Consider the following 23,954-nt stretch of genomic DNA (forward strand, 5'->3'; position numbering starts at 1 on the left):
ACCAAAAATGGCCTCGGCTTGCCGAGCAGCAGCCTGGCATCTTGGTGTCAGATGACAACAATACCAACCTGCAAAACACCTGACAATAGCTAGCCTCCCTAGCTAAACAACATCTGACAACAGCTAGCCTCCCTAGCTAACAACACCTGACAATAGCTAGCCTCCCTAGCTACCAACACCAATCTTGGCTATTCTAGCCGCTGACAAAGAGCTATCTTCAACCTAGGGACAAACAACTACAGCTGAAGAAAAGAGCAAACCTTTAAAATTGAAAAAAAACTTGGATCAATAGGGAATAGTGGAAAAATTAGGGCCTGTACTTAGTTATCTGTTATCTCCTGTAGTAATAATACCTAGGTATTATTACGTGCTATAACCTATTACATATATAGCATCCGCTCTTGTATTTAGGATAGCAGTGTTATAGTCTTAGACTCAATACACATATTGATACAAAAAAAAAAAAAAACCTTTCTTACAACAAAGGTACTATGCTGCTCATTAGTCATTTGATATTGAATGAAGTATTGTTTGAGTTTTCGACCCTCGGGAAGAGAAACGGCAACCTGAATACGCCTCATCGAGCCAAAAAAGCAGGTCACCGACTCTCTATAAGTATATGGCAAATGCAGACCTATCTCTATGTAAAGACATGGGGTATGTACTATATTCTATGTTGCTCACAAAACGATGAATCTAAGCGCTATATCCCACCTCAACCAGGCTCTCCTTCAGAGCTTCTATGGCCTTGTCGATATCTGTGCGATTCGGATCCGTGACGCTGACGCCCATGTGTCCAAACCTCACGTACTTGCTCGCAATATCTCTATGCAAACCTCCGGCAAACACGACACCTTTCTTCAGCAAGGATGGTAGAACGTCTGGTGGTGAGATGCCCTCAGGCAGATAAATGGCCGTCATGCCGTTGGCCTGGTTCTCTGGCTTGGATGCAAGTTGCTTGAGCCCAAAGTCGGAAATAGCCTTCTTTACGCGCTGGGATGCAGCTTTATGTTCCGCAAAACGCTGCTCCAAAGGCCGAGAGAGAATTTGAGTAAGGGAGGTGTGCAACGCACGCACGAGCTGCGGAGATGGCGTCGCAAAATAAGAAGGTTTCTTGGCCTCGTAGTTTTGCATGACTGGAAATGATATCAATACGTGCATTGGAGTGCATGTAGAGCGGGACGCTTACTCGGTAGCCAATTCTTCCAGGAGCCAAAATACGAAGTAGGCCTCGTCTTGCGGGCCTTGAATACCTCCATGGCGCGCCCAGAGACCATGATGATGGAGAGACCGGCAGGACACCCAATGGCCTTTTGAGAAGCAGTCAACACAACGTCGAGCTTCCAGTCATCGAAGCGAATCTCCTCGCAGCCTACACTGCACACGCCATCGACGACCACCAGGGTTTCGGGACTGACGCGATGCACAAGCTCGGACAGAGCCCGGACCTCGCTGAGGACGCCGGTGGAGGTGTCGACATGGGTGACGGTAATGATCTTGTATTTCTTCTCCTTCAAGGCCTTCTCGACCTCATCGAGCTGCGGGCGATCGCCAATGGGGGCCTTCAGCTGTGTGACCTTGACGCCATACGTCTCTAGGCAGTCGGCGAAGGAGTCGGCAAAGTAGCCCGTGTGCAGGACGAGGGCTTCGTCACCGGGCTCGCACAGGTTTGCGGCCACCTGGTCCCAGCCAAGGGTACCAGAGCCGGAGACGACGAAGGGTTGCGAGGCGGGATCGGTGGTCTGGAAGAGCTTGCGCAGGCCGGTGAGGACCTCGCCAAAGATGTTGACAAAGGGCTGGCCGACGTGCGACTCGCTGGCGAGGGGGAGGAAGTTAGCAGGGCACCGACAGGATTGCGTTACTTTGAGACGGTTCCCGCACATACCTGAAATGGCTCATGGACTGCAGGACGGCATCGTCAAACTCAATTGGGCCCGGAATCATCAGGGCGGGGTGCGAAGGTTGGCTGGACATGGTGGCGGGCTCTTCGGGCTGCACCTGGGCCGCTTTTTGTTCCTGCTCCTGCTCAATTGCTGGCTGTTGGGCCGGTTTCGTTCGGATGATGTTGCCCTGAGGGTCCTCGAGGTGGGCGGCGCGTTCGGTGGAGAAGGGGGTATTGAGCTCGAGGAAGGGCTTGTTGGGCGCCAGATGGCGGGAGAACAGATCGAGGCGGGCTGAGGGGCGCGAGGACATAAGAGTGACGAAAGGCGCGGCGATGGGAGTGGTTGGAGGGAGGGTGGAGGGGTAGGCGGGGCGGAGGCGGTAATTCACGGCCGGCGGCAGGATTCGTAACTGTAGTTGTAGTGTGGGCAGCGCAAAGCGAACAGGACGCGGGCGCATGAAAAAAAAGAGGGAAAATGGGATAGACTGAGTTAGAAGGAGAGGCCGCCGCACAAGGACCGTTCTGCTGAGTGAGTGGGTTGTCGAAATAGATAGAAGAAGCGCAAAAAGAAAGGGATGTGGCCCTCCTCGAAGGGGTTTTTTGACAATTTGTTAACGTGAGCGGCAAGCGAGTCGGTCAGGTAAGCGAGTCGGTCACTAAATGCAGCCCTCCACCTCCGTACGTGAATATCTCAACACCACAACAAGCTATTGCAGTGCACTATAGCTTAAATTAATCCTCTACCTCTACTGCATCTTTCTTGCATGTCCACTTGTTGTGCCCTGGCTCACCACACTTCTTGCAGCGTCGAATGACCCCTACACTAGCACCCACTTGCCCTCTCTTCTCACGCCTCTCTGCCTCAAGCTGAGCCTCAGCATTCCTCTGAGCTACTATCACCTCTGCTTCTGCCTGCGATAGGGTCCCTCCCCTTTGAATCCACTTTTTCTTACACTTTTTACATTCAGAAGCTGCCTGGCAGGCCTGCTCAAGTTTAGTGATCCTGGCGGCCATCAACGCCTATGAATGTGCCATCAATTCTGCCCCTTTTTTAAACTACATCACCATCTCAATAATCGATGCTGGCGAAGAGCTCCGGTGCCTTCGAATCCAGCTAAAGATAAATGTTGATTGAGCATCTATCTCAACTGCATTGCTTGGTGTTTTAGGTTGCCAGATGGAGCCTGGTAGAGCTGGCGATGGGATACGAGGCTTTGCTTCAAGCTTTGATAGCACTACCTCTGGAATGTATGGAACTAAACCAGTTGCTCTAAAGCTTGATATAATGTTTTCCTTTGAAAAAGCCTTATCAAAAACATTAGAAAAGGTAGTTAGGAAGGCTTTCTTATCGATATGATTGATGTAGCAGTTTGCCAAGACATTGATTTCCTTCTTGTATGCCTGCTTTAGGGGAGCAAAACACCCTACATCGAGCGGCTGTAGGATATGGGAGGTATGTTGAGGCATACAGAGAGTGATAATCTTGTTCTCCTTATACAGTTCCTGGAAGGCAAGCGACTTGTAGCTCTCATGGCCATCAAGAATCAGCAGCCGGTGACTACCAACTATCCGAGCCTTAGTATGCTCGATAAAGTAGTGCAACCAGGCTAACCCAAGCTCATTTATTGTCTAGCCATTGTCACTAATACCTATCCTCCAGCTCTTAGGGTTGTGGTACCAGGCCTGGTCGTGGTGCTTTGCCTTGAAGATCAGGGAGGGTGGAAGTGGCCAGCCCTTGGCATTGATAGCAGTGATCAATATTATCCACTCGCGATCACCAGGCTGCACCTGCAGTGGTTTCAGTCACCTCTCAGATGCTGTTACTACTTTTACTGTCCCTCCAACATCCATCTGGAAGCTAGTCTCATCAAAGTTGTAGGTGTCTTCATCCAGGATACCGTACTTGGCTTTGGTATTATATACAAGGTCAAACCAGGGGACCAATAATCGCAGGATCGCTACATTTAACTCTTTGGTGATCGTGAAGTCTGGTTATCTGAGATTTAATCTCAGGCTTCTGGTAGACAAGGTTCCTAGCCCATTTTTCTCCAACCTTCCTACCATCATATGCAGCCAGCAGTTGATCAGCCATATCATGTATATCACCAAGTATAGGAACAGATCCTCGTGTATCAAGCTTCCGTATATGTTGGACTATTGTCTCCTCCTCGTGCTTAGTGAGCTTTGAAGAGTTGGGATGGGTATTGTGTTGGGTAGCTGTTCTGGCACGTCGGTCACTAAGCGTGCTTTGAGGAATATCATAGAGAGCAGCAGTGCGTCGCTGGCTTAATGACATGTCGGATTTCATCGCTTGGATAGCAAGGATAATCCTATCCTCATGAGGGAGCGATTCAAGATCAGATTATTGAGATATTGAGATAGGTGATTGAAAGAGGTGTGATCTTGGCAGGGTGAACGACTCGTTTACCTGACCGACTCGCTTGCCGCTCACGTTAATACTTGTAGTTAGTAGTGGTGAGTTTTTGGTGGCGCAGGCTTGGCGCAATCCGGCCGTAGACTACCTGCTGTTTACTGCAGTAGTACAGCTATCGGGATGTAGGCACGGAGTACTACTGAGAGTACCTGGCTGTTGTACCTGACATTCACCCGAGGGACCTAGACCCTCCAGCTCAATGTATTGCGGCGGCATCACGTGGCCTCTGCCCTCTCCAGGTTCCAAGGTTCCAGGTAGCCTAACAACACGTCTGACAAGATGGAAAGCATTCACAAAGGTTATTACTTGTTATTAGACTGGGTGTTAGTTGTGGGGAAGTGGGAGTTCACGTGACTGCGCAGCCGTTGCTAGGGAGAGCAGAGACTTGGCCCCAACAAAAACAAAAACAACACGGTTCCCACGACACGTTCCGTCGCACAACGCTCAAGCGCACCTGTTGACGCACTCCGCTGCCCCTCGCTTCATGTCGGTGGCCGCTACGCTTCCACTGTCGCCCCCTTACCGCGCATTACCATAACCCGTCCGCCTTTTCGTCACCGTTGCGACAATGCGCCTCACACGAGCTGCACGACGTGCTGAAGCAGCGCAAGATATATCAACATCACCCCACGCACCAGACGCGCATACTAGCGATCCCAACAGACGCGTTCCTCTGGGAAACGTCTCCATAAACCCTATCCGCGAGCCCATCGAACCAGACGACCTCGACCCCAAAGCCATGGCGCCTAACAAGCCCAAGGCCACGTCAACGAAGGTCACGAAACCGAAGAAGCCGAAGACTAGAGAGAGATACAATGTGGATGAAGTTCAACTTGTGCTTGGAGACGAGCGTCAAGCAGCTGGAAGCCCGGCCTCCGACGCGGCTGTTGACGATTTGGCGGCGTCGCCCGCGAACGGTTCGCCTCACCCCAAGATGCATCACCGCGGCGCCCAAAGCTGATCTTGTCAATAGGGACAACGCAAAGTCCGCTCGCCGATCGCATGCCCGCTAGCCCCTCATCACGCGCCGTACGCAGGACACGCCGCCAACTGGCGGCACAAGACGAAGCCATTCCCCCGTCGCAGAGCGGACCTACCCTAGCTGAACGCGTCTTCACCGAAAATGTAGACAACTCGAAACCCTCTGGCTTCAAGCTTGAGGACCACACGGAAGGCACCACGGCGGGACACCAGGGTCCCAACTCGAATATCCGACTGCCAGCCGCTGTACCTAGTGCTCAGGAAGTTGCTGCTTCTGAACAGCAACCGTCACCACGTGCCGAAGAAGAGATCGGGGACGAATCCCCTGCTCTACTGAAGGCCTCTGATGCCCATGGCAAGCTCGACTGCAAGCTCCATGACGCCCAGTCAGGGGCTCCACGAGGAGACACATTGCCTGTTAGCCGCACTCTGAGCAGAAGCCCCTCCAGATCGCCGGCAAAGTCACCATTGCCTCTGGAAGAATCCATTGAGGCAATCGATGCATTGCAAGAAGCACTGGAGAAAGTTGTCCCAGAGTTCAACCCTTCTGTCGACGAGCAATCCCCGCGGAAACCACGACCAAGCAAGGTCCAAAGGTCCCAGCATAACAATACCAAGAAGGTTCCCCCACGTGCCTCAGTGGTGACGAGAGCTGCCAGGCCCTCAATGACACGTTCGTCCAGTGTGCGCACTGCATCTGCGAAAGAGAGAAAGGGGTCCGCAGAAGTGGTGGATTACCTTGCCAGCAGGCGACAACCCATCAGCATCAACTTCCCGGCCCCTCGCCCGCCACCCAAGGCCACAAAGCCACCCACTGTGCCCACCTTCCAGCTACCAGGTGAAGCCGTAGCGGCGAAGCTCAAGGCACAGAAAGAGGAGCGATTGAAAAGGGAGCAAAAAAATGATCACCAGCGGCAACCTCGCGAGACCTTGACACGCCCATTTGTCAAGTCATCGAAGCCACCTACCAAACCCAACTTTCAGCTGCCGGGCGAGGCGGTGGCCGCGAAACTAAAGGCACTGAAAGAAGAGCGTCTTAAGCGGGAAGCCCAGGGTCTCACGGCACGACCAAGCAACGCGACTCTCCAGCCACCCTCGTTGGCTAAATCTTCGAAGCCACCGACAGTGCCCAACTTCCAACTACCTGGTGATGCCGTAGCTGCCAAGTTAAAGGCACAGAGGGAGGAGCGTCGGAAGCGCGAGGAAGAGGAAGCCGCTAAAAGGCCAGCCTTGAAGGCCCGAGGCGAACCAACTCAGAGGAACGGACCGGTTGTTGTGCGACGGACCGCAGCCAGCAAAGCACGCGAGTCTGTGCTGAACGAAGTCGGAAAAAGAGATGCCGGAAAAGGTGATGCCGGAAAAGGAGAAGCCCCTTCCACCGAAAACTTGGTGGAACAAACGAGTTCGGTCCAACAACAAGTTATGAAGCGAAGTAGCGTCGTTGCTGCGCGCCAGACACCCATTGCACCAGTAGACGGCGCAGCTCTGCGACAAAAGGGTCGCGAAATCTTCAACCGGGATAAGGTTGAGAAGGAGCAGCGTGAGAGAGAGAGGCGGGTAAAGGAAGAGGCAGCGAAAAAGGCACGAGCCGAGGCTGCAGAACGCGGGCGTATCGCCAGTCGAGAGTGGGCGGAGAAGCAGAGGAAGAAGATGATGGCGGCGGCGGCCGCGGTGGCGACGACAACGACGACGAAATGATAACGACAAATGAACTGTTCCAACTGTGTAATAATGCTCTCTACTGACATGGGTACAAGCCCGTGCAGCTGCATAGACAATATGCACGTTATTGCTAGAATAGTCTCCTGATATGTATCGTATGACTAGACAACATAACCTCATTCAGTTACATTCATAGTCGCCCACGCCACCTTGCAAACGCGACTGTCTGTCGCCATGGATAAACTACATATGCAACACACCAAACACACCAAATGCACCAGACGGAACAAACCAACGACGGCGTCTTCCTCCCTATCAGGAGTTAGACCGACATTGCGACTCTAATAGTCATCACCTCGGCTGATGACCTCCTTGACGGTAGGACGGAGGATAAAGGTCTACAAGGATGCTTGGTCAGCACTTCTCATGTCTGATAACGAAAGCGCCTACGACTTACATGCTCGGATTGCGCGGTATAGCTTCCCTTCACGTCACAGAGTGGGGGGTATGCTTCTACGATGCCGGCAGAAACGAGGCTATTCAACTGTCCGCTGGTCAGCATCTACTTCTTGGCCCAAGTGGAAAGGTCAGAGGACGTACACCTAGCAGATACTTGTCATGGCCAAGGCGGTCGAGATAGCGTCTGCAGAAGGGCAGAGTGCCGAAATTCTTCGTGATGGAGTTCAAAAGGGTCTTGGCTGACGAGACGCGCAAGGCCACCTTGGGAGCGTCTTCGCGCTTCGCATAATGAGATGTTTCCATCTGCAATGGTCAAGGTTAGAAGTTTGGGTGGGCAAGAAAACATGAATTCTAAGGTAAGACATACATCATCCCTGACATAACCTTTGCCAGTGCTTCCAAAGGTCTCGATGGCAAAGGTTTCACCCTCCTCCATCTTGGTCTGGTCGCCACCTTTGACAATGGGCACCGTCTTTCCGCCATGAATGGTGTAGTGACCGATGCTGTGTCCGTTCAGATTGCGGATGCACTTCACAGGGTACGTCGTGCCCTTGATCTCGCACTCATAGCTCTCCATGACCTCCTGGATGGCGGCGCCAATATCAGACATGCGGACATCAATTCCAGCCTCCCGTATTCCAGCATTGGTGGCATCCTTGCAGGCATTGATGAGATTGTCATAGACGGGATCGAAGTGCAGGGTGAAGGCACTATCCACGATGCGGCCGTTGACGTGCACGCCAAAGTCGACTTTCATGACATCCTCGGCATGCAAGACCATCTTGTTGCCTGCATTGGGCGTGTAGTGGGCCGCGCAGTGATTGATACTCAGACCCGTGGGAAAGCCCATACCGGCCTTGAGAGCATCACCTTCCTCCAGCCCTTGATGTCCTGTCAGGGCACGTACTGAGTCCTCGATGCCCTCGGCAATCTCGGTGAGGGTCATGCCTGGCTTGATCCAGTTCCGCGCCCACTGGCGTACTTGGCGGTGTACCTCTGCCGCGCGGCGGTAGTCGGTCAAGAAGTCATTGTTCATGCGGTCCAGGTAACGCTTCTCCTCGCTTGTGGTACGATAAGCGTTCTCATCGCGGTACTCGCAAATCTCGCCTTCGGGGTAGGTGTGGTTGGGAAAAAGCTCATGGACAGGCACGCGTGGAGGCGATGTCTGCACTTTGAGGCCTGAGCTGGCGCCGGCCTTCTTTTTCTTCCTAGGCTTTCTTTTCTTCTTCTTCTTCGCAGCGCCGTCGGCTCCTGCCTCGGGCGCCCCCTCATTGTCGTCACCCTCGTCTTCGTCGGAATCGTCATTTTCCGCCTTGGTACCGGCGCCCGCACCGTTGGCCAGCTGCGGTTTCCCGTCTTCTACCACTGGCCATCGGTCAGCATGTAGGGGAAGAGATGGGATGGGGGGAATAGTTTTTGGGGGGGATGGGGAGTTTGCCTACACGTCAAGTTGGCGATGCCCTCTTCTGCTTTTGCAGCCATCTTTGCGAGTAATGAATACCCAGCGCTTTCAGAGGCTCACGGCGAGAGAGCAAGACGGGTTCTGTATGGAGATCTGCTGTGTACGGAGTACTCTGTATAGTTTTCTGGTGTGGCGGATTCCGCCCGCCCCGCCCCGCCTTCCGCCTCTGGCGGCTGGTTGCCCAGGTGGGTCCGTGCCGTTGTTCGAGTCGCGCGCCTGCACATGTGCAATAGATACACGCGGGCAAACAGGGATGGATGAATGACGTCTCCATCTTCACAGTACTGGTATATACCTGAATTTATCTTTGGTTTTTGATATGTGAAAACCCTTCACACCAATCCCACCACCTATTATTGCCGCTTCAACGTCGACGACAGCCTCCTTGTCGCCGCCTCAGCTTCCCTCCCTTCGCATGCACCGCCGCCCCGGTCCCGTCTTCGCCAGCGCGCGCTGCTGTCTGAGGTCAACACGATTGCTAGGTCCCACGCCTGCTCGCCCGTTGCACACAACAGCGTCGCTCAGCGAGAGTCAGCAGCCTGAGAAGTCGCATTACGAGACGCTCGGCATCTCCCAGACGGCCACCGCGGCCGAGATCAAGCGCCAGTATTTCAGCTTGTCCAAGAAGCACCATCCCGACCGCAACCCAGACGATCCTACCGCAAGTACGCGCTTTGTACAACTGAGCGAAGCATACAATGTGCTTAGCTCGCCTGGAAAGCGGGCCACCTACGACCAGCAGCTCTACGCCGCATCGGCTTCCTCACGGGGCGGTCGCGGACATGCGCCTGCACAGGGGAGCTACAGCTCCCATCAAACCTTTGCTGGCTCCCGACCTGCGACCGGGCTGAACAAGAAGAGAGGCACTTTCCGAGGCCCACCCCCGTCTTTCTACAACGCAGGCGGTTATGGTCGGCAGGGTGCGAAGCGGGCAGAATATGCTCACTACAACCCCCGTGCAGGCGCCACTTCGCACGAGCAAGATGCAGGGCCCGAGAGCTATGGCGACTTTGGGGGCGGCATGGGCCCAGGACAGATGGGCCATGGAAATCGGGTTCCTCATTTCGATGACCGGCGGCATAGACAGACGCATCACAATATTCACGAGCATATCCAAGCCAGGCGACGCAGAACAAGACCCGCCGATTTTGGAAACGTCGAAGTCCACGGGACCCTTGCAAGGTTCCTGATGATCTCCGGTACCCTCGTTTGTATAGGATTGGGTGCCAAGTTAATAAAGGATAGGACCGAAGGTCCCAGGTCTGAACGCAGGTAATGACCATGGTTGGCGAGCGGAGAGTCCCATGTACAAAAGTGGGTATTAAATGCGGCATTGAGTGAACTGTTGTACATGTCAACGTGCAATGCAAACTGAATGCTCATGGCATGACTAGCAAAACATGTCGACTCGCTGCGTCGCTGAAATCCTAGCCCACGCACATGCTCCATCCAACCGTTCTACACCTCCAGCCACATCCCATCGTACCCATTTAACCCTCGAAGGTAAAGCTGGTTCCGAGCTTGTGGCCAGCCTCGTTGAGCTTCTGCGTATCGAACGAGCCGCCAATGCCAAAGGTAAGACCTCTGTTGACCTTGGTGTTGTACGCAAGCGACGCGATGCCGAGGTTGTTGATCTTGGCCTATTCCAACAGTTAGCCGGTTCCACTCCCTCCACAAGGGCAGAGTGACGTGAGGGCTCACCTTTGCAAAGGAGGCCGGGTCAATCTTATACTTGGCCGCGAGCTCGAGGCCAACAGCGGAGCCCTGCTTGGCGTCCCAGGTGGCCTTAGCGCCAGCCTCGACGGCGGCGTTCACCTTCTGGTAGTACGAGGCGGCAAACACGTTCAGGGAGTTGGTGGCAGTGATGGCGGCGTTGTACGTGGCAGTGGTATAGCCGACGGCGGCCGAGTACTTGGTGATGGCAGCCTTCTGCACATCATAGCCGACCTCACCTCCAACCAGGAAGCCCTCGTGGCTGAGGACAGCGTCGGCGGTAGTGCTGACGGCGCCGCTGGGGTTCAGGTCCGCGAAGACGCGGCCGTGGAAGTTGGCCTGCTTGAAGTGGAAGTTGAGCTTCTGGCCCTGGTTGCCCTTGGCGGGGTTGAAGTTGGAGAGCACCTCCGTCTTCAGGCCGCTGGCGAAGGTGTTGTCGAGCTCCACCTTGGTGGAGAGCAGGTTGGCCGTGTTCCACGACTGCGTGATGCTGATGCCTGGCCGTCTGTACGTCAGAAAGATGATTACTCGCTTAGGTTGGAAATCTGAGGGTGAGAATGTTGATGACCGATAGTGTACTTGCAGACCGGATCTCAAGCATCGAAAGTGAGGGAAGGATTGGAAGTAATCAGACTCGAATAATCGTATTGGAAGCGATAGACAATGGACAAGACTTGAAGGAAAAGGAAGGGAGTGTGTACCGTTGGCGAGCGCCTTCTTGCCCTCGAGCTGCAGAATGTGTCAGTCATGTGTTTCCGCCACCAAGACGACGGTCCACCTACCGAGGAGGAGACGGGTCCCTCATGCGCCGACGTTCCCTTGGCGGTGAAGCTGACGCCGTTGGGTGCCTTGAGCTTGACCTCGAGCGCGGCTGTATCCTGTGAGCTCATCTACGCGCGGGTACGGGAAACATTGCGCCGAACCTGCGGCAGCGTGGTAGAAGTCCTTGTTGATGAGCTGGCCAGCAAGAGTCAGTCAATTGGCAGCGCGCGCACATGCTGTCGGACTCACGTCGTTGGAGGCCTTTGCAATGTCGGAAAAGGCCGGAGGGGGCAGCTTCACGACGACCTTCTCGAGCGGATCAACGGGGATGGTGGCCATGGTGGTACCGAGGTTGCACGAAAGGGCAGACGGGTGAATTTCAGAGGAAAGTGGGGGATGAATGGGTTAAATAGATGGAAACCTTTTGGGGGGTGGAGGAGGGTGTTGAAGAGAGAGAAAAACAACGCAGGGTGAAGGGAGGTAGGGTGCAACTAAATGAGGCTTGTTGCTTGCTTGGCCTTGGCCGAGAGAGCTTTTCCTCTCCGCCAACCAGAGACGAGCCAGCGGTCCGTCAGGGCACGTGTTGGATCTTGGCCCTAACCCCCGCCAAATCCCAACAGCCCCCAGCAGAAAGACCCCTTTGAACGTCATCCACCTCGCACTGCACACATCGAGCACCCTGGAAAACCCCTCTCTCAACTCTGCGACCAAGCCAGGTATGATGTGAGGCATACTCTCTCTTTTTGCTCTTGAATCTATGCAACCGCTCTTGTCTAGCCCAAGAAGAGTCTACTATGGTATATTCTCAGCGCGCTCAAAACTCCGCCAATATGGAACGAAACGGAAGCAGAAAACCCGTCCTCGAACCCCCCCCCCCCCCCCCCCCCCCCCCCCCCGAAACGAGGCCAGCTGAAGTGAAACTTCCCCACATCACCACCGTTGCAAAACCGTAGAGATTTCTTGTCGCCCTCTACAGCTTGCTGCGCGGATCCTGCCCTTCAATTTTCCTGAAGATGACGTCGGAATTGGGATTTGGGTCCACGACGATGCGGTTTAGAGGGTTCAGCTCGCTTGCGCGACAGAACATATCCTCGTACACCTTGCCATCGTACCGGCCGAGACTGCTGTCGAGGACCCAGTCGTCAAAGGCCCAAGCATCCACCAGTCGGACGGCATGCGGCCTGATCTCCGCCAGCAGCTTCTGTTCTACCGTTACGCGGATAAGCGCAACCTGTCGCTCGCTGCATGCGCCTGTGCCCGTGAACTCGGACGCCTCCTGGTCAAGGGTCCAGAGGGCGTACAGGCGGAAGAGGGCGCGGAGGATGGCCACTGCATCTCGGGAGACCTGGCCACGCTTGGCCTCTGCCTGGACCGTCTCGTAGAAGTTCTTGACGACCATGTACTGCGCAAAGGATTTGTTGAGGCGGTAGAAGTCGACCAAGAGGTCGTTCCAGGGAGTCTTGAGGGTCTCGCGCTTGTGTTGAGCATCAAACGCCAGCGACGACGCGCGCCAGGCATAAGCAGCGACAATGTCTGCGTCCGAGCCAATGACATCGAAAGCGCAGCCGGTCTCGGCACGCGAGCGGAACTCGGAGAGGATTCGAGTCGTCTCATTCTTAGCAGGCTTGCCCGCCAGAACGTCACGAGCAGACTTGAGCAGCTAGTCTTCGTCAGCACAAGGAGAGTTGCCACAGACACTGAACTAACGGCTTACATAGTTCGCCACCTGCTGGGTCAGCATGTAGTTGTCACCCTCGAATGTGACAGTCGGGAGATAGTTGCCATAGTATTGGCCGATACCACTGCATTCCGGTTAGGCGGATTCCTTACACAGGAGGAGGGACCATGCGGCCTTACCTGAACGAGGAGAAACCATGCCCACCGCATGCCCTTCGGCAAGCTTCAAGGCCGTCGACTGCGATTGTACTTGAAAGAGCCTTGAGAGCGCAAGACGAGGCATGGAGATCGGCCAAAATGCCAGTGCCGCCTTGCTTCTGGTTCTCGGAATACATGTCCATCATGGCCTTGCCAGTGAAGTGGAGGGCGTAAGTAGCCGCCAGGAGGGGAAAAAGCCTGGCCTGCACCATCTTGTAGTTCAGGACGGCTGTCTCCTTTGCCGAGGCGGGTGCGTCCCGGTCCTGGAACTGGCGCCGAACGGCGCAGTAACGAGTGGCGATGGTGACACCACGGGCAAGAGCACTGCCGGCCTGCATCACAATGGTCGACCGGACCCAGGTCATGGTGCCGTACACCAAGGTGGGGACAGGATTCGGGACGTACGTGTTGGTCTCGGGATCAACACGGGAGAAGCGCGCAAGCATGTTGACGTGAGGGACCTTGACATGGTTGAAGAGAAGAAACCCGTTATCCATGGTGTTGTAGCCAAACTTGGGGCCAACGTCACCGACGTGGATATTCTCCAAAGGCTCGTGGGTCTTCATGTCGCGGATCTGCACGATGAAAGGGTGAGGTCCATACGACTTTCCGTTGATGATGAGCTGGGCCATGACGCAGGCGTGGGTTGCCATCTTGCCGAGACTACCAATCCACCATTTGCTGGCAGTAAGATGGGGCGAGTGGATGATGAAGGTCTTATCCTGGGGGTTCCAAGTCGCTGTCGTCTCGAGGCCACGGACGTTGGAACCGTGGCCCAGCTCCGTCTGCGCGTAGCATCCTATAATCTTGTAGTCCTCTGCCGGCTTCGTGAAGAGCTTTTGTTGCTCGGGCGTGCCTTGCTCACTGAGCGTCACCTGCCGGAGGTTAGGTAAGTCCAGATACGTGATAGGGCAAGTACTTACCACGAACATGCCATCGTGCAGACTATAGGGAAGAGGCTCGCTGATGAGCTCATTCGCCAACCGGTACTCTTCCAAAGTCCAGTTATTCTTCACTCTTAGGTTCCTGAGGGCCTTTGCGCGTCTAACGGCACTCTGGAAGTGTTCAGTCCGTCCCAGATAGTAGTTTGGGGTCTTGTCGAAAAGCTTCTCCGACTTCAGCACACTGAGGACCTTGTTCTTCCTAGCCAGACCCTCCTTGGTGAACAACAACTCGGAGAGCTGCTCCACCGGGAGATTTGAGCTTGCGCGCTCTGCAGCAAGAAGTTCGGAGCCCTGGGGGCCTGAGGGCTTCAGTTGTTTAACCCAACCTGGCGTTGACGACATGGTCGTGTGGAGAGGGAGAGGAGAAGGGATGAAGGCGAAAAGTTCTTGTTTGAGCATATTTTGGGGAAACGCATCGCAGACCTATATGCTATACTTTTTTGCCCGAGCCTCGGCTCGTGATATGACAGGGTTAGGGTTGGGTATCCAAGCTCCATCGTACCTAGGTACTTCCGAGGTTGCTTGTTGGTGTGATCATGCTCCGGCCCACTGTCCACACTCTACACTCGAACAGGGTGCGAACAATATTCAGGGGCGGGGTATCTGTTAATAGTCTCCTGTCGCTTTGCCCAGAGAGGTGTCCATCATCCAAAATGCGGCAGAGAAGATGGCTGCGACTATATCAACACAGTCTTGGACTGTCCGCACAACGGTTTGAGGTGAGTAACGGAACGAATGGCTGTCCTATACTTCCATCAACAGCGGCAAACCTTTCACTGGTACAGGAGTCGGAAGATGGTCGCGACAGTACGGAGCAGTGAGTCCACACATAGTTGCAGAGAGTGGATGCGGGCATGTGATGGCCGCTGAAGCCGCTCTGTATTCACAGGAGAGAAGTCTTTCCATCATCCCCACGAACTATGGAGGCCATCAAGGCTACGGAGGCTGCTTACGTAACCATAAAGGAGTAGGACGGGAGGGTGCATTCCTCCGAGCTCCGAGGCGGTTGTTGGTGAAAAGTTTCGACAGGAATCCCATTTTCGGGGCGAACAAGGTAGTAGGACGTTGCACGTGCTTCCTGACCGTCGTACCTAGGTAGCTGGACATGCGGGTCTGGAGTAGGTAGACTACCTAGGTATGGCGTAGCTGGAGTCTATGTACTCGACTCCAAAGCGTGTCCCGTGTGTGTCCCGTGTAGCCTACCGAGCTGTGGCTGGGCCATTTTTCATGCACCGCCACAGCCAGTCCCTTTCTCCCACTAGCGCCAATGACGCCGTTTCTCAGCCCCCGGAGAGGGCAGGTGCCCAGCAAAGCCCAGCAAGCCCTGCCCAGCACACATCCTTCTCTTTTCCCCCCCAAACTTCCCCCCCCCCACGCACACACACACGACAGACAACTGCTCAACTTGCTTCCCACAAGCAAACCCCACCCCCCTCCCCCCTTTCAACGGCCACAACTCCAACACCCCGTCACCGTCTCCACCGCCTCTCTTTCTAACTCCCACCTTCGCTCTCCCTCGCCCGTTTCGCTGGGCACCCTGCCACGGACCCCACCTGCTGCGAGCCCGTCAATTCAACCAGTGACGCCGTTCCCCAAATCTATGCCCGCGAAGCCACAAGTGCTCCTCCTCCTCTTCACTCTTACCCCAGCCCGCTCCTTATAGACAGCAAAGCGCCCATCATGGGTCAGACGCTCTCTGAACCCGTCGTCGATAAGGTTCGTCGTTTCTTGCTTCTCCCCGCCCCCCGCTGTCGTCGTCGTCCGCTTCCGTCTCCCTCTCCCGGGCCGTGTTTCGCTACCTCGGGGCTCTTTGGAATCCTCACTGCTCCTTCGATGCTGACCTTGCGGCTGCGGTAGAAATCGGAAAACGGCGAGAGCGACACCATCATCTATGGCCTCTCCTCTATGCAAGGATGGCGAATCAGCATGGAGGACGCCCACGCCGCCGTCCTCGACCTTCAACCCCCTGGCAGCGACGGAAAGCCTGCATCGCCGGAAAACAGGTTGAGTTTCTTTGGCGTATACGATGGGCATGGGGGTGACAAGGTGGCCATCTACACTGGCGAGCATCTCCACGAGATTGTCGCCAAGCAGGATGCTTTCAGGGAAGGAAACATCAAAAAGGCCCTCCAGGACGGCTTTCTTGCAACAGACCGAGCGATACTGAGCGGTAGGCTGCAGCCATGTTCCCGCTGCTGCTGACGCGCACGGCTGACTCAGGCTATCCCAGATCCCAAGTACGACGAAGAAGTATCGGGATGCACTGCATCCGTTGGCATCATTTCCAAGGATAAGATCTGGGTGGTATGTTGCCATCTGCATCCTTCGCCCCGTTCGCGCTAAATCTCTTAGGCGAATTCAGGCGATTCTCGCAGTGTTTTGGGAATAAAGGGCCGTGCAAAGCCGCTCTCTTTTGACCACAAACCTCAGAACGAGGGTACGTTTGACGCTGTCCTATATCACAAGATGCTTATTAGTCGTAGGCGAGAAAGCCCGTATCCAGGCCGCCGGTGGCTTCGTTGATTTTGGTCGGGTCAATGGCAATCTCGCCCTGTCACGGGCCATCGGCGATTTCGAGTTCAAGAAGAGTGCCGAGCTGCCCCCGGAGAACCAGATTGTCACCGCCTTTCCTGACGTTGAGATACACGATATCAGCGAAGATGATGAGTTTTTGGTCATTGCATGTGATGGTTAGTCAATGCGCACCCGCTGAGTCTTCAGCCAGCGGCTAACCCGCATCAAGGGATCTGGGATTGCCAATCCTCGCAAGCCGTCGTGGAGTTTGTACGACGGGGTATTGTAGCGAAGCAAGAGCTGTCCGCCATCTGTGAAAACATGATGGATAACTGCTTGGCTTCGAACAGCGACACGGGCGGTGTTGGTTGCGACAACATGACCATGATAGTCGTTGGCCTCCTTCAAGGGCGAACAAAGGAGCAGTGGTACGAGGACATCGCTAAGAGAGTCGCGAATGGGGAGGGTCCATGCGCTCCGCCAGAGTATGGCAAGTCTAATTCTCCGCTCGCCCCCGCTGTGGAGGGCAAGTAACCCGGGATCTAATGCATTCTGTAGCCGAATTCCGCGGGCCAGGAGTCCATCACAGAACTGACGACAGCGCGGACGACCTCGACATGGAATTCGACCATCGTTTCAGGCCCGGAAATGGAAATGGAATGGGTAGCCGAATCATCCTTCTCGGAGACGGATCCGATATTTCGGGTGACGGTCATGATACTGAAATGTTCGATCAGGATGATGAGGACAAGGACCTGGAATCGCAGGTGGACAAGTATCATAACCAGGCATCGTCCAACGGCGCGAACACTACACCCGTAGAAGCATCCCAAACTACGGAATCGCCTTCCTCCGTCGCCACCGAACAGTCTGATGCGCAAACTCAGAACCCTGGTAAAGACAACTCTCCGCCAGCGCAGAGCCGCGCGGGCGAAAGCTAAGAAGAGTGATGGTTTTGGGGTCTGGTTGGTTTTTTGCTGCCCCTTCACCTGTGGCTGGATATCTGGTGCTTGTGCTTTTAGCAGGATGATGCTCCCTCTAGGTCCGGGTCGTGTTGGGAGCTGCACAGCGCGTGGGACATGTGTCACGAATCAATCACGCGTCATGGTCATGAAGGCGAACCTCTCCCGCGGTTGATAGGGCACATCACGAAATGATACCTGACGTCGCCCCGTCGTCGTCGTCGTATGCTCTTCCTTAGTATATCCCTTGTTAGGTTGCCTTCTCAAGACGTTGCCTTAACAGCACCACTGCCATGGTCGAACCTCGACATTTATGTTTACGATGGACGCAAATGTTGAGGGTTGTTTGTTAGTAGTCTACTAGTACCGTCAGACAAGACACGCATGCACTGGCTGCCGCGCTTTTGCAAAATGAGCCAAATGAGCCAAATTCATTGTACGGAGATAATAAAGTGTATGCGCAAATGTGCTCCCAGTTGACATGTCCGACTCCACTTCAGCATCCATCCTTGGAACCTGGAACCCTGGACAAGCCAAAAACTCGCCTTGCCTATTTCGGTCACCGCCCTGGATCCCCCGCCCCGGCCTTGGAGCTCTCCTTCCATCATCTTTTGCGCTGCCAAGAAATAGATGCCGCAACCTCTCACCGTCATGGGCGGGCTTGACAGAGAGCTTGTTGCAACATCATCATTCCAGGCGGGAGGAAACTGCTTGCTCTAGCGGTTTTGAACTGGCTATCCTACTGCGCAAGTAGGTGAGGCATGGTTTGAGGGGGAGGGGGACAGCTCTCCAACCTGCCATCCATCTCGTGCACCCAACACCTGCTTCCACTCCACCATGTCCGTTATACTCTGTACCGGTAGGTCCTGGCCATAATCTCCTGCATCCAAGCAATGCTGACTGTTGTAGCTGGGTACGATCATACCATACGGTAGGCAACGCATCAGATCCACAGCGTGCGTATTCACTAAAGCAACCAGATTCTGGGAAGCCCTCTCCGGCATCTGCTCTCGCACCATCCCACACCCGGACTCCCAGGTGAACCGCCTCTGCATCGCCCCTGACAAGCGCTACCTCGCCGCTGCCGGGCACCACACGGTCAAGCTCTACGACATCAAGTCCAACAACCCCAATGCCGTCCTGACCTTTGAGGGACACACCAACAATATCACGGGCGTGGCCTTCCATTGCGAGGGGAAATGGATGGTAACCAGTTCCGAGGACGGCACCGTCAAGATCTGGGACACACGGCAGGGAACAGTGCAGCGCAACTACGTACATGGGGTTCCAGTCAACGATGTCGTCATCCACCCAAACCAAGGAGAACTGATTAGCTGCGATCGAGGCGGCAATGTGCGCATCTGGGATTTGGGCGAGAACAAGTGCTCGCATCAGCTTGTTCCTGAAGAAGGTGTGAGCGTTGCGAGTGTGACAGTCGCGAGTGATGGGACATTGCTATGCGCGGGCAATAATGCGGTATGGTATCCTGAGGGACATCTTGGTCTCTCGCATCGACCAACCGTGCTGATGCAGAACAGGGCAACGTCTACGTCTGGCGCATGATACAGCGCCAGGACATCACCTCCCTCGTCCCGGTCTGCAAATTTGTTGCCCACCAGACTTACATCACCCGCGTCCTGCTCTCGCCTGATGTGCGTCATCTAGCAACCTGTTCAGCGGACCACACAGCCCGCATCTGGTCCGTCGACACTTCGCAACCGCACAACGCCGGTCCGCAGGACAACCTCCCGGCAGAGCGCGATCCCAATGCATTTCCCCTGGAGACCACGCTGCACGGTCACCAACGTTGGGTATGGGACTGCGCCTTCAGCGCCGATTCCGCCTACCTGGTAACTGCCTGCTCCGACCACTTTGCGAGGTTGTGGGAGCTGAGCAGCCAAGAGATCATCCGTCAGTATAGCGGTCATCATCGCGGTGCAGTGTGTGTGGCTTTGAACGACACCGCTGTCGGCGGATGATGGCGCCTTTGCATGGGCCCCACTCTCTGTTTTGCTCGGAAGATCTCGTGTTCGGATATGCATGATAGCCGTGTTCTTGGGTCTGATGTCATGGAGACTTCAGGGCGCATGGCGGCCCTGGGCCGGTCTTCTGGGCGTGGATGCTTTTGAGCTGGATGCGAAAATATCCACGTACACCTGGAGGCTCCCAAGTTTTGTCTCTGATGCAGTAGACTTCCGTCTAGACTAGGCGCTTTGGGGTCTGGAATAGCAATCATCTCCTTCGATATGGAGACAGTCATTTATGACACTCAAGACCCACATGACCATGTATATATCAGTGGAATGACATCACCGTGAGACTTCGTGCCAATGCGGTCAAAGCTAGAACAGAAATCGATCTTCAACATGGGCCAAATACCCTGTGTCGATTCTGATCCCTTGATACACTCAGCTACGCCCCAGCACATCGCTGTCCGCAGCCACGAGGTTAGGTTGGGACGGGGTAATGAAGGGAAATTTGAAAATATAAAAGCCGATATAAAGCGAAGCGGCGCTTGTAGGAAGCTTGCTTCCTCCGGCACACCCCTAACCCCAAGAATCCTCATAGGATGCCCACGCATACTTGTTGCCATGGCAAACTATAACAATAATGCCAAACGCCAAACTCCACGCACGAACGCTGCAGAATAAGACATGCAAGGAAAAGCAACCCCCTATGCTCACTTGAGTTGACACAGCATAGTACACACAGCGGATTAGAATATTAGAGGATGAAAGGAAAAAGTGAAGGTCGTTGACGTCCTTGATGCTGAATACTGTCGGACACTTCTTTGCTTTCTTCAGGTAGGGTTCGCTTAACGACCGAAGAGCCCAGATAGCACATTGGCAAACCGCCTGCTGCTCGTGCTGGGTGTCACGCTGATTACGCTGTCCGCATCGCCCGTAACCGACTCTGCGCGCCCATAAACACTCGACATTGACGCAATTCCGAGCCGTGGAGCGTTCGGGCCAGTCACACTTTGCGCGCTCTCCGCGGTGGTGAAGAGGGATGTCGGCGTACATTTGCCGAAAGCGTTGCTCACGGAAGGCCACTTCTGGGGCGACGATGTCAGATTGAACGCTCGCGTGAGAAAGGCTGGTGGAGGGATGCTCGGAACCATCGTCTCAACGATAGATCTTCCCTCATGAATGTGGCTTGGTGACGACTGCCTTTCCAGTCGGCTCGCGACATTGCGTGATGGAGGGACGGTTGTTGGCGACAGGCCCACTTCGACTCTGGTAACTGCAGTATAGGTTCTCCGCAGTAGCACATCTGAAAGGATATCAGCCAAAGCTCGGTGAAGCTAAAATGGCCTAGGGATTTGCAGGGTCTGCACCACCTTCAGGTGCATCATCCTGCCCATCCTCTGGTGGACCCTGGGTAGACGCCTGCTCTACCTGACCAGGCGCTTCACCATCCTCCTTGTCGTCGTTTGCATTCTCCGTAGCCACAGCCGATGCAGTAGCGGCAACCTTTTCTGCTCGAGCTCTCTCCCTGGCGGCCGCTCTCTCATAGTTCTCTTTGCGGGCTCTTTCGTCTTTCACCTTCCGCAAACGCTCGGCCTCTTCAATCCCGCCACTCTTTTTTAGTCGACCTTCCTCAACAAATGCGCCAAGTTCCCGTTTGAACTCCCCATCTCGTCTGCTCTCAAGCTCTTTCTGTCGTGCCTTCTCGGCGCGCTCTATCGCCTCCAATCTCCCCTCATGATTCGGCTGTAACGCTTTGACCTCACCCAGGACGCCGTCCCGTGCCATACGAGGATCAACTGCCTTGTCGTAGGCCGCCGCGTTCATCCGACCACTGGCGGAGCGCACGCCCTTCCCTTGGGTGTGATCGTTCTGCAGATTCTGTTGTTTGGTCGCCTGCTCGACCAGCTCCAGAGTCTGAGCCGCTTTTTCCAAATCATCTTGCAAGTCTGCTGCAAGCTCCTCTTGCATCGTCAACAAATCTCGCTCCTCACACACAGTCTGCAGTTCTTGCTCCCAGATCTTGGTCCACAGAGGTTTCTCCTTTGCCAAAAAGTCCTGCAGTCTCTTGAGCTCAGCAGTGGCAGAAGCGAGATCCTTGGCCGTGCTTTCGAGTTGACGTGGCAGAGGACGCACGCCTCTAGACACAACATCTTTGCGTAAGTCTTCAACTAAATCCTGGAGATCATCCACGCGCGTGACTATCTTCTCTGAATCGTCCTGAAGCGTTTTCTTGCCTGCATTGATGTATGCACGGCCACTGTCGCCGGTAAGGGCGGGCAAGGAAGCTTTCGCGGCAGTTGACTTGACTGCAGCAGCCTTGGTGCGGATAGCAGACATGTTTGCCTCCATGTCCGAAACAAACGATGTATACGTCTGGCGTACTACGGCGAGATCTCGACGGAGCGATTGTACTTCGCTCAATTGAGCGGCCAAAGGTAGAGAATCTGACGAGGTTCCGGCAGCGGGCTGCGGGGATCGCGCCAGGATCGTAGACACACGCGCAGAAGCGATCGGAGGGGCAGCAGCGAAGCCGGCAAACTCCTTGGCTGCTTGCTGTTGTCGTTCTGCTACTCGTTGAATGGCGGATTGCTGCTCATCCACGATGATCTTGATGCTCTCGACCAAGCGGCTTAGTCCACTGAATCTGTCATCGATGTGGTGTTTAACCTCTTCAAGCTGCTCAACGTTGAGTACGAGGACAGACCGGTCCTTGATGTCGTTCAAGTCTTCCAGCTCGTAACGGACGCCAGACACAGGATCTTGAATGTGAATGTCCGGAAGCTCTCCGTTACGATGCGTATCCCATGCAAACTTTTCGATGAATGCTAACTGAAGGCGTGCAGCCGAAAGATCGGATCCGTCCGCAAATACATACTTTTTGATCTTGCTCTTGTATTGAAGGAAGAGGGTGAGTTCTTTACCCGCCTGTGGCGACTGTTCGGGTACAAATTGCTCTGGCTGCGGTGAGGGGGTTTTCATCCTTCGTGAACCATGTCTGGCGGGTATGCTTGCAGGCATCTTCCGCTCCTTCATCGGCGACTCTAATGCATTGTCGGCTGGGTCACTCACAGGGCCGCTCAAAGTAGCCCTCAACGCAGGCTTCTCTTCGGCTGACTCCAATAACCTTACACCGTCATCAGGTGTCTTGCGTGCGACACTTTCCTCGGGTAATGACTCAGGTGCTGGTTCAGTAGTGGTCTCCTCAGAGATGCGCCTGGAGATATCATTCGCCTTGTCCAGGGCTGGTTCGGCTGCCAGCCGCTGGGTTGAACGTTGCCGCCCATGCACAAACGGACCCCTAGTACGCACGGCATTCATGGATTCACGAACGTCCCGTCCGCGATTCGGTATAGGTGAGTTTTGCACAGGTGGTAGCGGTATACCATTGGTTCCGAGATGTTTCTGTATTTGGTAGGCCGAGAATCGTCGAGAAGCCCTCCTCTCGAGTTCACCACCACGTTGCAATGCTGCTAGTGCGTCTTGCTGCTTGGGAGGCGGCGGGGGTGGAGGAAAGTCAACGGCATAGTTGGGTTGTTGGTGGGGTGCCGGCGACTTGGGCATGGCATCATCGGCTGGGTAGGGAGCGATGACGGGCATATGCTGCATGGTAGTGCTTGAGAGAGACGAGTCGCTGGAGAGCTGGCTGGCTGTAGTGGAGCGATTGGCCCTGGGATTGGAGGGAAGCGCGTCGTACTTGCTGGGTGATGCCCTCCCAGGTACAGAAGAGGAGCGCGGCGGAAGGCCAGGACCGTCATTGACAAGATCTTGACCGTCCTGACGTGGGGGCAATCGTGTACTTGCTGCTCGTGGTGGTTCCGCGGTGTCACCTGTGTTATCCACACTGCCCTGCCTTGGACTGCTTCCGTTCACAGCAGCATCGCGTCCCGTTCGCTGCCGTAGCCGCTGTTGCTTCTTCTTCAGCCCTTGGAGTAGGTTGATGATGATGTCGCGAATCCGTGGAAGGAAGTTATCGAGACTGGCCTGCGAGGCTTCTTGACTAAGAGTCTCCTCCAGAATCCCTCGAAGCAATTCGGGAACATTTCCAAGATCGGCGGTGTCAACTCCTATGGCGTTGAACGCGCGGGAAGCAATGTTGAACTCGTAGCCCAGTCGGACGTAGACATCGGAGACTTCGCTTTCAGTGGCGGTGCCACGCGACCAGAGAGTGAGCGTCTCAAGGAGCTGCTTAGTAGCGACGAGCAGGTGTGTGACGCTCTTCTCTATCTGGGAGAGCTGCTGCTGTGGCTGCATTGGCCGTGTGCATCAGCGGATGCGAAGGAGGGTGCAGGGGCGAACGGAATAGAAACGAGAGGACATATACGACGGGTAGCCTC

At 54.9% G+C, this 23,954-nt stretch overlaps 9 protein-coding genes across 9 annotated transcripts; 4 read left to right on the forward strand and 5 right to left on the reverse strand.

Annotated features, from left to right (window-relative positions):
* Positions 1-696: 696 nt before the first annotated feature.
* On the reverse strand, positions 697-2,193 carry EI97DRAFT_446795 (PLP-dependent transferase; the record flags this gene model as incomplete). Its single annotated transcript, XM_033800058.1, has 3 exons — positions 697-1,136; positions 1,190-1,815; positions 1,886-2,193. 3 exons carry the CDS (start codon positions 2,191-2,193, stop codon positions 697-699), a joined length of 1,374 nt encoding a protein of 457 aa, XP_033658092.1.
* Positions 2,194-4,706: 2,513 nt separating this feature from the next.
* Positions 4,707-7,042, forward strand: EI97DRAFT_428644 (uncharacterized protein). Its single transcript, XM_033797252.1, has 2 exons — positions 4,707-5,233; positions 5,290-7,042. Exons 1-2 carry the CDS (start codon positions 4,885-4,887, stop codon positions 6,993-6,995), a joined length of 2,055 nt encoding a protein of 684 aa, XP_033658093.1. The 5' UTR covers positions 4,707-4,884; the 3' UTR covers positions 6,996-7,042.
* EI97DRAFT_428646 (methionine aminopeptidase 2-like protein) lies at positions 7,012-9,057 on the reverse strand. The gene is made up of 5 exons (XM_033797253.1): positions 8,861-9,057; positions 7,786-8,783; positions 7,560-7,721; positions 7,417-7,503; positions 7,012-7,357 (listed from the first exon to the last, which is right to left on the reverse strand). Exons 1-5 carry the CDS (start codon positions 8,898-8,900, stop codon positions 7,301-7,303), a joined length of 1,344 nt encoding a protein of 447 aa, XP_033658094.1. The 5' UTR covers positions 8,901-9,057; the 3' UTR covers positions 7,012-7,300.
* A 370-nt stretch (positions 9,058-9,427) lies between these two features.
* EI97DRAFT_351916 (DnaJ-domain-containing protein) lies at positions 9,428-10,135 on the forward strand (the record flags this gene model as incomplete). The annotated part of the gene is made up of 1 exon (XM_033794858.1): positions 9,428-10,135. A coding segment is annotated over one exon (708 nt), but the record flags the coding sequence as incomplete, so codon positions are not given.
* EI97DRAFT_408577 (uncharacterized protein) lies at positions 10,039-11,760 on the reverse strand. Its single transcript, XM_033796645.1, has 5 exons — positions 11,605-11,760; positions 11,517-11,550; positions 11,376-11,464; positions 10,582-11,322; positions 10,039-10,520 (listed from the first exon to the last, which is right to left on the reverse strand). Exons 1-5 carry the CDS (start codon positions 11,692-11,694, stop codon positions 10,371-10,373), a joined length of 1,104 nt encoding a protein of 367 aa, XP_033658096.1. The 5' UTR covers positions 11,695-11,760; the 3' UTR covers positions 10,039-10,370.
* A 565-nt stretch (positions 11,761-12,325) lies between these two features.
* EI97DRAFT_367145 (acyl-CoA oxidase) lies at positions 12,326-14,516 on the reverse strand (the record flags this gene model as incomplete). The annotated part of the gene is made up of 4 exons (XM_033795070.1): positions 12,326-13,015; positions 13,070-13,157; positions 13,213-14,105; positions 14,154-14,516. 4 exons carry the CDS (start codon positions 14,514-14,516, stop codon positions 12,326-12,328), a joined length of 2,034 nt encoding a protein of 677 aa, XP_033658097.1.
* A 1,121-nt stretch (positions 14,517-15,637) lies between these two features.
* EI97DRAFT_428649 (protein phosphatase 2C) lies at positions 15,638-18,094 on the forward strand. The gene is made up of 7 exons (XM_033797254.1): positions 15,638-15,890; positions 16,032-16,344; positions 16,405-16,478; positions 16,527-16,611; positions 16,658-16,864; positions 16,918-17,178; positions 17,247-18,094. Exons 1-7 carry the CDS (start codon positions 15,855-15,857, stop codon positions 17,627-17,629), a joined length of 1,359 nt encoding a protein of 452 aa, XP_033658098.1. The 5' UTR covers positions 15,638-15,854; the 3' UTR covers positions 17,630-18,094.
* Positions 18,095-18,255: 161 nt separating this feature from the next.
* On the forward strand, positions 18,256-20,004 carry EI97DRAFT_428650 (WD-repeat protein-like protein pop3). Its single transcript, XM_033797255.1, has 4 exons — positions 18,256-18,509; positions 18,560-18,581; positions 18,631-19,126; positions 19,189-20,004. Exons 1-4 carry the CDS (start codon positions 18,488-18,490, stop codon positions 19,627-19,629), a joined length of 981 nt encoding a protein of 326 aa, XP_033658099.1. The 5' UTR covers positions 18,256-18,487; the 3' UTR covers positions 19,630-20,004.
* Positions 20,005-20,819: 815 nt separating this feature from the next.
* EI97DRAFT_236 (AIP3-domain-containing protein) lies at positions 20,820-23,952 on the reverse strand. The gene has a single exon (XM_033793999.1). It carries the CDS (start codon positions 23,869-23,871, stop codon positions 20,965-20,967), a length of 2,907 nt encoding a protein of 968 aa, XP_033658100.1. The 5' UTR covers positions 23,872-23,952; the 3' UTR covers positions 20,820-20,964.
* Between the last annotated feature and the right edge of the window lie 2 nt (positions 23,953-23,954).

Source organism: Westerdykella ornata, assembly GCF_010094085.1.
Source record: "Westerdykella ornata strain CBS 379.55 unplaced genomic scaffold EI97scaffold_1, whole genome shotgun sequence".
NCBI classification, from domain to species: domain Eukaryota; kingdom Fungi; phylum Ascomycota; class Dothideomycetes; order Pleosporales; family Sporormiaceae; genus Westerdykella; species Westerdykella ornata.